Source organism: Cuculus canorus, chromosome 16, assembly GCF_017976375.1.
Source record: "Cuculus canorus isolate bCucCan1 chromosome 16, bCucCan1.pri, whole genome shotgun sequence".
Taxonomy (NCBI): Eukaryota; Metazoa; Chordata; class Aves; order Cuculiformes; family Cuculidae; genus Cuculus; species Cuculus canorus.
This window is the reverse complement of record NC_071416.1, coordinates 15,492,941-15,504,970: the sequence shown is the minus strand read 5'-3', so window position 1 is coordinate 15,504,970 and position 12,030 is coordinate 15,492,941. Positions and strand designations below refer to the sequence as shown.

The window sequence follows — 12,030 nt, the reverse complement described above, 5'->3', positions numbered from 1 at the left end:
TGGTTTAGAAGCTTTCAATTCCCAACTGCATCAACTAGTTCTTTTTTTTAAGTAACTCTTTGCCAGTATTTCAAAATGATCATTGAAAATTGTTTGATGCCTTCTGAAAACTGAGCACTCTCTGCTGATAACAGTCTGCTAGTTCAGCCTTCAAACGGTGGCACGCCTTCCACCAGCAAATCACTAGAATTGGGGTTTATTGTCTTGGTGCATCAATTCGTGGTGGGACCCTGCCCATCGAGGCACCAAGACAGCCTTCACGTACCCATCCTGCAGTGTCAGTTCTTGGCAGCGGTGCCAGTGGTCTCCTAATGGAGTCTGCATGTTCTTTTGAACAGGAAACGCTTTGTAACACGACTTGCCTGTGGGCACTTACTGCACCAATTAAAGATTCCTGAGCTGGAGAACAAAGAGGTGCCAGTGGAACTATGGTTTTAATCACTTGATTCATTTTCTTCCTTCCTCCACTGCTGATTTTAGATGTATGGGTTTGTCTTTTTCTTGCTTTGTTTTGTTTTGCATATTTTTAGGCAGCAGGACAGCCGCTGAGAAAGACTGCTGGGGAAAGAGCAGTCTTGAAATGGGTCTGGATTTGTCTGAATTTTCAAATAGCAAATTATTTCTAGAGGTGAAGAAGAACATCAGATGCCAGCCTGCCATGACAACACAAATACTTATTTCTTATTCTACTATGCAACTTTCTTTATAAGAATTCACATGAGATTTAGTAATACAATTAATTAACTAAAGGGAAGTATAACAAGACATGTTTTAATTATAGTAAACTGAAATACGGGTAAGTTATACTTTGCTGAAAGGACAGGCTCAGATGCAACCCAGAAGACCTTCCTCCTGATTTACTGACCTTTCTGCTTCCTGCCAACAGACAACAGGGAGCAGAACCATCTTTTTGTTCTCTTTTCATATAGCCTCTAGAAAAGCAAGACTGAGATATGACTGGGGCACTTAGATCCTAATGCAACACAAACCCACAGTAGCAGTGATCCAAAAATAAAGCTCGTAGTGTACCCACAGAGTGCAGTAAGGTCCCAAGAGAGAACAGAATATCTGGAATAAAGTGAGTCAGAGCTTCAAGAATGAGTCTGATGAATACATAGATTCGCTAAAGCATTAGAGCAAAATGTTTTGGAGAACATACGTGCTTCGCTCTTAGTCAAACTCTGCCTGAGCAGAAATGACCACACCTATGAAAAGTAGTTCTAATTAAAAACAGAGCATGGCTTTTTTTTGATGCAAATTGCTGCTCTAACTGAACCACAGACCATTTGCAAGATTCAAATTCACTCCTGTCTAAAATGCCAGGAAACAGGAACACTTCCCCTCCTGCCCTGAATTGCTATTTTACTCCGTGCATGGACATATGATGAAAACAACTACAAATCAAACTAAAAATGTTCCTAAAGCAACCATCTTCTGTGCTTTCTGGGGATGAAATCAATACAATGTTGAGAGAGAAAAGCAGCTTCTCTATAGCCAGGCAGGCAGCTGGACTCGTAGCCCATGCCAGTGTGGCACTGCTGCCTAAAGCACGGAGGGCTTAAAACTGCCCTCACTGTGCAGCTGAGGCTCCCCCAGCACAGGGAAATCCCCAGCTGGCTGCAAGCTGACAGAGCTGGCTTTCTGCCGTCCCCTCCATCCGCTGTGCAGGGGCTGGGGACAGCAAGCAGGATGCTCATAACGTGCCAGCACCCGAGCCAAAGCCCTAAGGACCACGTCAGCCTGCGAGGGGGGCCCTGTATCCTGCCTTCCCTCCTGGCTAGACTGACCCTCTCCTTTCACCCATATTCGCCACCGGTCTCCCCGAGGAGCATCGTGGACCAGTGTGGATGCAGAGGCTGTTGTGCACTGTGGGGAAGGCGGTGAGAGACCAAAGCTGGTAATAAAGAGCTCAGTCCCCGACTGCTGCTTACTCACAGCTGACACAATTGCTCTCCTTTGGGTCCCCAGGAGACCCGGGGTTTCCTGGAGGTACACCCTGCTCAGGCTTACATCTAACAGCCATCAGCCTAATGAGAAAAACGCTGGTCAGAAAAGATTGTTCCTGAACACGGAGGAAAGAAGGGATTTGAATTTCATTTCATGCCACTGTGGGGAAAGACTATGGATTTTGTTGTTATTGAACGAAACAACACAAAAAGAAAATGCAGGGACCTATCACACCCCGAATGATGGGGAACGAGACCCATGTTTGGAGTGATGGTTACTGCGGTGGGGAAGCAAAACATCAGAAATTAACACATTGCTCATAGCAAAGGTGATTGAAAGTGCTGGTGATTTACAAGCATCACACTGCACACCCTGCAGATCCTTTCTCTAAAGAAATATCTACTGTGTCTGAAATTTTCTGTGCAATACATCAGTTCGCTATAAAACATCTCTGCTGATCAGCGGTCTGATAAACCACTACACGACCATCATCTTTGCTTCTCTCCTCCCCATTAAAGATTACTGGTGCACCAAAAATAACTTAGCGCTGTTGTACCAAACAGACAGTTCTGCGTGTCTGATGTGGTTAGATAGTTACTATTTGAATAATGACAATAATTTTTCTTTGTAAAGTTAAAAACTACACAACACCACAGCTGAACTGAAAAAAAGAACTAAATATAAGGCAGGCAAGTTAATACCATTCAAGACAACAGCTACACATTCATTATTTGTATGTGGAAAAAGCCTAACACCATACTTGATACTCAGTCTCTTAAGGCACTTCTAGATCGTGTCACATCTGAGTGCTTTAGTGCCTGTGATGCATTTATCCTCCTATTGCTCTTGTCACACAATCCTCATATCTCTGTGTTGCAGATGGGGAACTGTGGCACACGGCAGCTGAGCAGCTTTCTTAGGGCTACACAGGAAAACTTTGGCTCTGCAGCATGACCATGGGCAGTTCAGGGCACGACCAGTACCCCAAGCTCCGGGTCCCATTCTTCCTCACTCCTGCCTCACCAAGGGATTTTGGATGGTGCTGCAATTAACAAAATTTTCAACTGGGTTTGTGCTTTAAAGAGCTAATCTGATTGCTCTGAAGGTCCTGGAAGAACTAAGTTCTATTCATCAACGTACTTCGGTGCACGTTTGTTTAACTTTTAACATTGTGGGTGGTTTTGGTTATGAATAATATTAAGATGAGTCCTCGGTGCTGAAATTTGCTGAACACTTTCTCATCCTATGGCTTTCACTTGCATGTGAAGCTAATCCCTGCTTGCCAGCATTAGCCCAGACACCTGATGCATCCTGGCTGTGGCTTGTCTTCGCTCTCAAAGTATTTCCAACAGTAATGAATCCCTGAGACAGAAGTGTGTAACAAAGGTTTCTCTGGCTATTTTTCATCAATAGTCTCTTCCTCTAGGGATTCATCTTTACACTATTTGATATCAAGAAGTTATGGATAAACATATTTTTTTGACAGAGAACTATGGAGGCATATGTAGATGAAGGTATATATATGTGTGGTGATGTCTAACCTGCATCAGTCTCCCTAGTGGCTGTATTTCCAGATCCAGCCTCTATGACCACTTCCAGGACAGCAAAAAGACTGGGACAGCATACCCATTCTGCGAGGCAACAGCTTCAGGAATGAGGAACCAACAGAGCAGGGCTTGTGCCAGGTCACTTAAGAAGTTTGTGGCAGAGCTCAGAATAGAAGCAAAGTCCAGAACACCAAGGCTGCATGTTAACCACGAAGGCAGAGGACAAGAGTTGACGAGAGACAGTCACAACTGTAGAAAAGGGACGAAAGCTGTACTGTCAGCAGAAATATGGAGAAAGAAGAACAAAGAAAAGGGAGGAGGAAGATGGGGGAAGGGAAGAAGAGTGAAGGGAAGCGAGAGATGCAGAAACAGTGATTGCCTAAGACTCTGTGCATCAGCGGCAGTGGGGCACACTCACGCCAAGCTTGGCTGGGGAGCCCATCATCTCCGTGCCTATCCATGCAAATTCACAGCAAGACCTAACAGCTCACTTTATCTCAACAGAGTTTTCTGGACAAAAGGGATTTGAGGGTAAAACCGCCATAATCCTTTGGGTTTGCTTTCTTTTAATACTATAAAGCACAAAAATAAACTTTCTAGTTAGGAAAAATATGGCTTTTGTTATGTTCTGATTCACTTTTCCCCAGCAGCAAACAAAGTGGCTTTTCAATGCAAGTCCTGAACATTTCAGAATGAAATGTTTTGCAAAGTCCTAAAGTAAATCACAGTTCTCCAAGTCACTCTTCTAACTAATGTAAACTCACTGTGGCCAGCAAATAGACTGCATGTGACCAATCTCGCCTGGCCTGACTCGGGTGGCATAATTGAAACATTAATCTCTAATTGAAAATCAATTCAGGATGATCCAGTCAGCAAAGCAGAATCCTGGAATTCCATTAACAACTTGCTGGGTTTTTGCCTAATGGCTCCTTTTAGCACAGAGGTTGAGCACATCCCTTATGAGCTATGCTACAGTTGGAAGTTACCGTCTGATTCAAAATTCAGTGAAATTAATTTTGCAGTTCATTTTGGGAGTTCATTTAAGTGGACTGTGGCTCAGTTCTAAAGTTTGCTAGCTTTACCTTCAAGATTCTTTCTTTTTTATTTCTTTCACATGGTTTGCACCAAGGGTTCTCAGAAACATGGAAGAATCTCTATTTTTCATATTAAAAGTACCTTAAAGCACAGTGTTCAGGTTTACTATTAGAAAGATTATCTTGCTTTGTTATCATGCCCCATTCCCTGAATGGGAAATGGATTTTGTTTAGCTATTTTCTTGCAGATCCAGCAAACCTCCTATATCAAATTCACTGTTAAAACCCAATTCAACATTCCTCTTCAGACAAGGGGACCAATAAAACCTCTCTGGATTTTACTGTGATGGCAACAGCGCTATCTCAACCACATTTCAAACACAGACGAACAGAGAAAACCATCCAAACTCAGTACCATGGGCACAATTTCACAACTCCAGGTGAGTAACTGCAGTAAAGATCCCAAAACTACTGGGTGCTTAAAAAGCACATAACAGTGCACATTCACAAGATCAAACCATGCATGCGATTGCCTAAACTGAGAGGACAGCAGCAGTGAATATAAGTGAAAATCAGGTCGGTACATGATGCATACATGCACCAACACCCTATATTTGCAGCAATGTGTTCAGCAACCTCACTCTGCTCCCACTAAAATCAGCATCAGGTTTGCTACTAGCCTACATGATTGCAACATCCAACTGCACTATTAACTTTGATTTCCTCTTGCACGGAACATATAATAAAAGAACCAATCAACCAGATTGCCAATAGCTGCCTACCTAAGAATAAGCAGGATATGTTCAAAGAAAGCTTTACTCTAACTTATATTCATTCCTAAAGGCTAAATCTGCTGGGCTCACAACAAAGAAACAGCGTTGTTTGAGTTATCAATGTCCTACTGTTCATCTATAACATCTGCAATAGTTTTGCCTGCAGCACTACCCCATTCATTACAGGCATTGATACACTGTTCAATGGGCTTTTTTTTTCGGTACAAAATGTACAAAAGCATTTTACAAAGTGGACTTTGCCCTGATATGAATAATAAAAAAATAATAAAAATGTGCATTTTGTTTCAGATTCTCCATTTTCCAAACTAACCTTTGGCAAATGGAAACAAAATGGCAGCAGCTTGAAACCTGACAGCTCACTCCACGGCACAAAGCAAGGCAGAGGGGTTCTGCAGAACAGTAGGTTTTTTGCTCACTTGCCAAAACACATTGTCATCTACCAAAAATGCAGTTGATGAAAGACCAAAATGCAGCATAAGCAAAGAGCAAATATCCACACTCATCAAATGGAGGCCACATTGGTTTTGTACTGAGAAACAAGTGGGAGTTTTAAGTCCTAAACCTCCAACCAACTGACCCTCCAACAAACTGACCCATACAAGAGAAAAGCATTGCTTACCATCATCCAGATACGCTTGGTCCAGATTCTGTTCCTGTTTAATAGTGACTCCAGCTGGTAACACTTCTTTCTGGTCACTAACTGGTGGTCCATTTTTTGCTGCTCTCTGGCCTGAGGCTGTTTGCTGCTGAATCACGGTAGGATATGAACTCGGACTTAACCTTTGTGCTTGACTGACCTGGGGCTGGCTGGACCTTGCAACATTCGACGTGAAATTTTCACAGCACATGATGTGCTGAAATTCTTGGTGACTTCCACATCTCAGCTGCTGGTTGGTTGGAGAATAGTGAATCACTGGAGAAGACTGCTGGTTGCCTGGAGAGTGGTGGAGCACCGCTGAAGTTTGGCCTGGAGAACCAGCGTGCACCAGCACCGACCTATGGGCATCTGAAATAGCAACCGGTGTAGCCATCAAATTGGATTGCTGGTAGCCCAGTTGGCTTGGGCTAAGGCTCTTGCTTCTTTGGTATATTACAGCGGCAGGATTCTGCTGATGGTATCGAGAATCAGGAGAAGAAAGGCCTGAGCGCAACTGCTGGCAAGGAGCCATAGTGGCCACAAGACAGGAAGGGGATTCGGTGACCATTGTATGCTGTGAATAGTAAGGCTGTGTTACAGTTCCCAGACCACTGTGTACTGTATTGCAGATTAAGGCTGGATCATAGTCATCAATGGGCTCTGTTTTGATTGATGGTACTAGAATAAAGCATGCAAAGGACATTATTTGTAACAAGCTGATGACAAACAGAGAGGTTTTCCTTGAAGTAACAAGAGATTTAAGCCATTTACAAGATTTCATTTGCAAACTTGTATCTTGTTGGCACTGAGTTTAACAAGTCACGTACATGAAATCGTGACAGTCTTTCTTGAAAGAGGTTCTTGAGGTTCTTGAAAATCCTTAATGAACTATTTAACCACAAATTTCTAAAAATTGAAAAATTCAGTACTATAGCCCATATTTTAATTCATTTAAGGCCCATTCTGGAACACAAGCAAAATAAGAAGCTATAGATAGGTGTATCGTGTAGTAATTCTATCTCAAATTAAAACTGAGTAAATTGAAATCCTATGACATATACAATTCCACATTTCTCTGTGAAACATTTAACCAGTGACTAAAGGCAAAATAGAACTTTTCGGGCTTTCTTTTTAGTTCCTTTGCTGCATGCAAATTCCTTAGTACTGAGAGCTAAAGACCCTTCTGACGCCATCATTTAAAAGACCATGATTTAATAAGAGTTGTGTGAGTCTCTTGGATAAATGACAGTCCTCAACAAAAAACTTCTCACATTTCTAATGATTTTTTTTTTTGTCAAGTCCTCCGCAAAACTCAGTACAGAAATACCATAAAATGGAAACCATATAATGGAAACCATATAATGGCCATGAAACAGGGTTATTTTTTGGAAGCGTAAGGATTCCTTCTCCAAAGTGGTCTCTTTTGGGGATCGTATTGAGATAGTATTGTACTTCTCAATACTATTCCATGGCAGAACAATTTAGCAACTGTACGAAACCTTCCCACTGGTGATACCCTATACAGTTCATAAATTCAGAGAGCGAACCAGAGATCTGCAAGCTGGAGGAGACTAGAATAACAATCAGAATGAATGTTTGCCTGTCCTTAGATACTAGTCAAATTAAAACATCATTTTGAAGCTTGCATAAAATCTGGTACTGTTATTTTATGCTTTCTGGTTTCCACAAACATAATACTCTGATTTTCTCACAATAATTTTCTCCCAGCCAAAGCTGAAAAATTCCAGGAATCTCATTAGTAATCCTATTGCATTTATTGTGACACGGTTCACCAATTCCCAAGAGGAAGAACATCAGAAAAGCATCCATATTTTTCACAACCAGCCTCATTCTGAAGACTATATATAGCTCATCTTCCTCCATACCAAGCCCTTGTTACTTTCCTGGATCTGATGTTATCTTTCTGTTGTACATGTTAGCTAGGGAAGGCAGTGCTCATGGTTTTCACAAGGTCACATCACGTCACAGACTGAGTCTGCTCCCTCTGAGGCTGTTGGCAAGCTTCCATCAAGTGAATGGGGCACCATCAGCCCATTGCCAAGATAACTGTCTCCTCAAATTTATGGAAATTCCTGATCATAAATCACATGCATCCTATAAACCAAACAGTTGTTGAGTGCTTAGCTGCACTCAGCTGAATTAAATTACTAAAATTTAGATCGCCAAATAATGCCAGAAAACAACATAGCAGACAACAGAATCTTGCTCAGCAGAACCAAGCAACAACTTGCTCTGTCCTTGAGAATTACCTGGGTGATAGGTAAAATGCTGGGGTTGGCTTCTTTTTCTTTTCCCATTGATGACGTAGAAATTCACCTTCACAGCTGTGCGAATGTGCTTGTTACGGTACTCCGGTATTTCTACAAAAAGCATGCTCTGAAACAAAAAAAGGTGACAATATAGAATTAGTAACTCAGGCTGACTGGAGATCATTTCTCCTGTTATGTGTCCAGACATGGAGGAAGAGAAATCTTCTATAAAGAAGGGTACGAGAAGAAGATGATGAAGATGATGAAAGACTAGAAAATTTCTGGTACTAGTAAGCTGGTTGATTAGATTCTTGATGTCCTGAAGTTGGGAAGAGAAGTTTCAGCTACAAATTGAACACACTGAATGGTGATAAATGCAGCAGCACTGTTAATCGCACTGTGCTTGATAAACAAGTATGTATTGCAGAATTCCCTTCTTTTGTTAGAATAAATTTGACTATTCTGTAGGCTTTTTACTTATACACAGCTAGATCCCACTTCCACAGAAATTTATAGTGAGTGTCCTGTTTTTTTCCACAAAGGCAGGCATGGCCCATGGCAATGCAAGTGCTAACTCCTAAATGCACTGAACAACTACAGTAAGGTCCCATTAAGCAAAGTGGACAAAGAGGCTCATTCCCTTGAAAGATCAACGTTCATTTTAAATACTATAGTGCAAATCCTGTCCTTCAAAGTACAGCGCACCCAAGACTTCCATACAGGCAAAAGGAAGTCAGGACAGCCAGCATCCTGCAGAGGACTGGGCTGATACAATGGAGTCTTCTGCAAGAACACAAAATCTAGCAGTTATTCAATTTTCTCTGGGTTACTGCTAAATGAATAGTTTCTTTTTGCAATACATTTACTGCTGAAGCATTTGACATTTGTTCATTGCAGCAGTAAGATAGCTACTCTTTCTGCTTTTGAGATGCTCTTTGAAAACTACTCCTTGAATAGAACTTGCTGTCTAAGAAGCTCAAGGCGAGGACATCCAATATTTTGCATACTTACAGGCTGGCTCTTATCTTTGTCCACTGTTGCCTCCATTTCCCAGATCTGCTGCCCATCTAGAAAAACATCACAATATTAACCTCATGGCATTTCTTTTAATCATAAAGCTTGACTTTAAAAAAGCAGACAAATTAAGGGCATTAAGTTAGCAAAGATCTCAAAATGGACTTAATTTCAAGCACTTTTCCAGTCCTAACTAAAAGCAACAGCACTTACTTTAAACTCATCATGGAACACTTCTCTCGCCAGGAAAAAGCTTACAAACGTATTAAAATTAAATGTTTATGTAGAAATTAGCTGAACTGAGGAATAAAATATTTAGCACAGGTACAACATCTGCTTTTTACCAGACTTGATTTCAGCCAGCTTGACTGATGGAGGGCAAAAGAAGGTCAGATAACTTGTTAATGGTCACATTTGGTGAGCAGCTCAGCAAACTTTCCACGATTTTAAGCTAAGACCACACTGCTCCCCACCAGTGTTGTAAGTGCTGGAATTGGCGAAGAGGTGGAGGAAGGACTAGCTAAAAATCCACATCTCATATGGGGTGCTTGGAGTTGTAAGCAAGCAAACAGAGCCACTTTAGGACTGATTTTCAGAGCTGCTACACAGCAAAACTAGCAGATGCTCTGAATTCTCATGGGAGCATAGGTTTTTCTAGAAGCAGTTCAACACGGACAGATTCTCATCAAAATTGGGAACCCAGCTATACAGGGTGCTTAATTTGTGTCATGCATGGCTTATTGCTACTTGTAGTCATTTCTCACATGTGCAATATGGAAACCTCAGGACATCATATCTAGCAATGTATTTCCTCTGACTGAGGAACAGGCACAACTTCTCTGACGGTGGATCAGCACCTCAGCGCTGTGGGCTGTGACACCCAGCCAAATATTCACTGTACTCAGTGTCAAAGTACCTCATTGCATGTGTGACAGCTTCTACCTCTGAACCACTGGAAGTCTTTCTGCTCTTAATTACATCCATGCAGCACATCTCCATTCCGTTACACAAAGTTGTACTTATAGAGGAAAATAAAATCTGATCCTCTTGTATGGAATACCATCAAAGTAACCCCCAAGCTATACAACAGTACATCAGTAGTGACAGGACATTTGTACACAGACTGGGTGCTTCATCTGGCTACAAATAGTTCTTAAATCTACCGTCGCCCACACTTCCCAGAAACATCTTTTAGCAATGCTTTCCTTACTCCTTTTTTTTTCTTTTCAAGATTTTAATCTCTACCCCCTTTGATTTTTATATTCTGCTGAGCTTTTTAGCCAAGCAATTTGCAGAAGAAAAATACTGATGGGAAAAAAATTGCCTCATACCTTTCCGAAAGCTTGATTTTAAAATGAATAAGGGACACGTATCCAAATGAATCGATGTGATTGAAATAGTGCAGCCACAAGGCTGCTGTTTGCTTTGGAGAGGGGGAGGCAGCGCCCGGGCACGTTTCTGCAGGGGTTCCCCGGACAGCACGCCCAGGTCTGGCAGCACAGGGGTAGAAGTCTCCTAAAACCAGTCCTTCTCACAGGACTTTTTATTTTTCCCAATTCTTGGAAATTCTGCAAGAGTTGCTTTTGTCCTCTGTTATTTAAGCCCTTCTGCTTCTGGCGAAAAGGGAAATGAAAGAGTATTTTTAAATGCATTTTGCATTTTTTCTGTTGTTTTCCTCTTTGTTCTCAGCTCCGCGCAGACAATGAGCTGACAGATGTGCCCGGCTCTCTGGGCAGCGTCTCCCGCTGCCCCAGCTCCACGGGCTGCAGCCCAACTTCCCGCACCGCGTGCCCACTGCTCCAGGCAGGACCTCGCCTCCTCCCGCACCCCACACCTCAGATACCCGGGCTATGTTTTGTCCTCCAAACAGACACAAGGGACCGAAGGCTTTTCCCACAGTCCATCGCCAACAGTGTGGCCCTTCCTCCTCCACCATGGGCTGGCCCCAGCGTGTTTGGGCAGGGTGCCTGGCTTGCGGTGAAGAAGGAATGGGCACACCGTGCTGCTTGGGCCCCCTCACCCCAATCCTTCCTCCTGGGAAAGAGGAGGCAACTGAGGGAAAGCTGGGAGTTCGGCTCCATCCACTCTTTACCTGCGAGGAAGAGCCTTACCGGGGCAGAGAGGGGACAGAGAGCCCAGGTCTCCATCACCTCACATCGCTGCTGCCACGGCATTCTGGCACAAGGAGAAAATGCTAAATAATTCCAACTTTTTTGCTGCTTTTATTAAGTGTTTCAAGTTCCTCTACAGTGAGTCAGTTGTCTTTTCTACACTAACACGTGGATTAGCGACAGACTGCCGGCGCAGAGACGGCCTCAGCAAGCTGTGTAATTAGAGCCAGCAAGGCTCTCGCCTGACGTGCTGTTTAGCCCTCACATCCCAACGGACCACTGTGCAAAGGAATGGAAAATACTCCATTATTTAACAATAAGCATTTGGCTTTGGCTACTGCTCTGAACTTCTGCAGGTTAAATCTATAACCCTATCAATGCAGCTAATGCCTCACCGTGGTTGAAATGGTAAATATCTCAGGGAAGGGGGAAGCCAGCAAATATCTGGGGTTTAATCCAGCAAATACTAAATGCATTGTCTGATGACAAGGCAGTAAATACTTAATTCCTCTTCTAGGTGATCTTGGTGAAAAGAAGCTATGACAGCATGTGTTAAGGAACCTCTCCACATCAAAAAAACCAAGAGATTATTTTTTATCGTTCTCTAAGAAAAGAAGGAGGGAAAAGGAAACAACAAAATATGTCATAAAATAAGAGCTCTGATACACACACACTG

At 42.6% G+C, this 12,030-nt stretch overlaps 2 protein-coding genes across 8 annotated transcripts in view; one reads left to right on the top strand and one right to left on the bottom strand.

Annotated features, from left to right (window-relative positions):
* LOC128853808 (uncharacterized) overlaps positions 1 to 5,916 on the top strand; it is a 48,532-nt gene extending 42,616 nt beyond the window's left edge. The window contains exon 5 of one of the 2 annotated variants that reach the window (XR_008452588.1): positions 2,827 to 3,806. Coding sequence is in view for 1 of the 2 variants with exons in the window: in XM_054081483.1 (XP_053937458.1) it covers positions 5,611 to 5,777 (167 nt within the window). In the remaining variant the exon portion in view is untranslated. Of the gene's footprint in view, positions 1 to 2,826; positions 3,807 to 5,610 lie in introns of those variants that run through there. The other variant, XM_054081483.1, reaches the window with a different exon arrangement.
* The window catches only part of NFATC2 (nuclear factor of activated T cells 2), a 94,500-nt gene that overhangs the window by 21,652 nt on the left and 60,818 nt on the right, over positions 1 to 12,030 (bottom strand). For all 6 annotated transcript variants that reach the window (XM_054081478.1, XM_054081482.1, XM_054081479.1 and 3 more), the window contains exons 7-9: positions 9,241 to 9,296; positions 8,230 to 8,356; positions 5,942 to 6,637 (exon numbers count right to left, since the gene is read on the bottom strand). In XM_054081478.1, the coding sequence (XP_053937453.1) occupies positions 5,942 to 6,637; positions 8,230 to 8,356; positions 9,241 to 9,296 (879 nt within the window). The remainder of the gene's footprint in view (positions 1 to 5,941; positions 6,638 to 8,229; positions 8,357 to 9,240; positions 9,297 to 12,030) is intronic.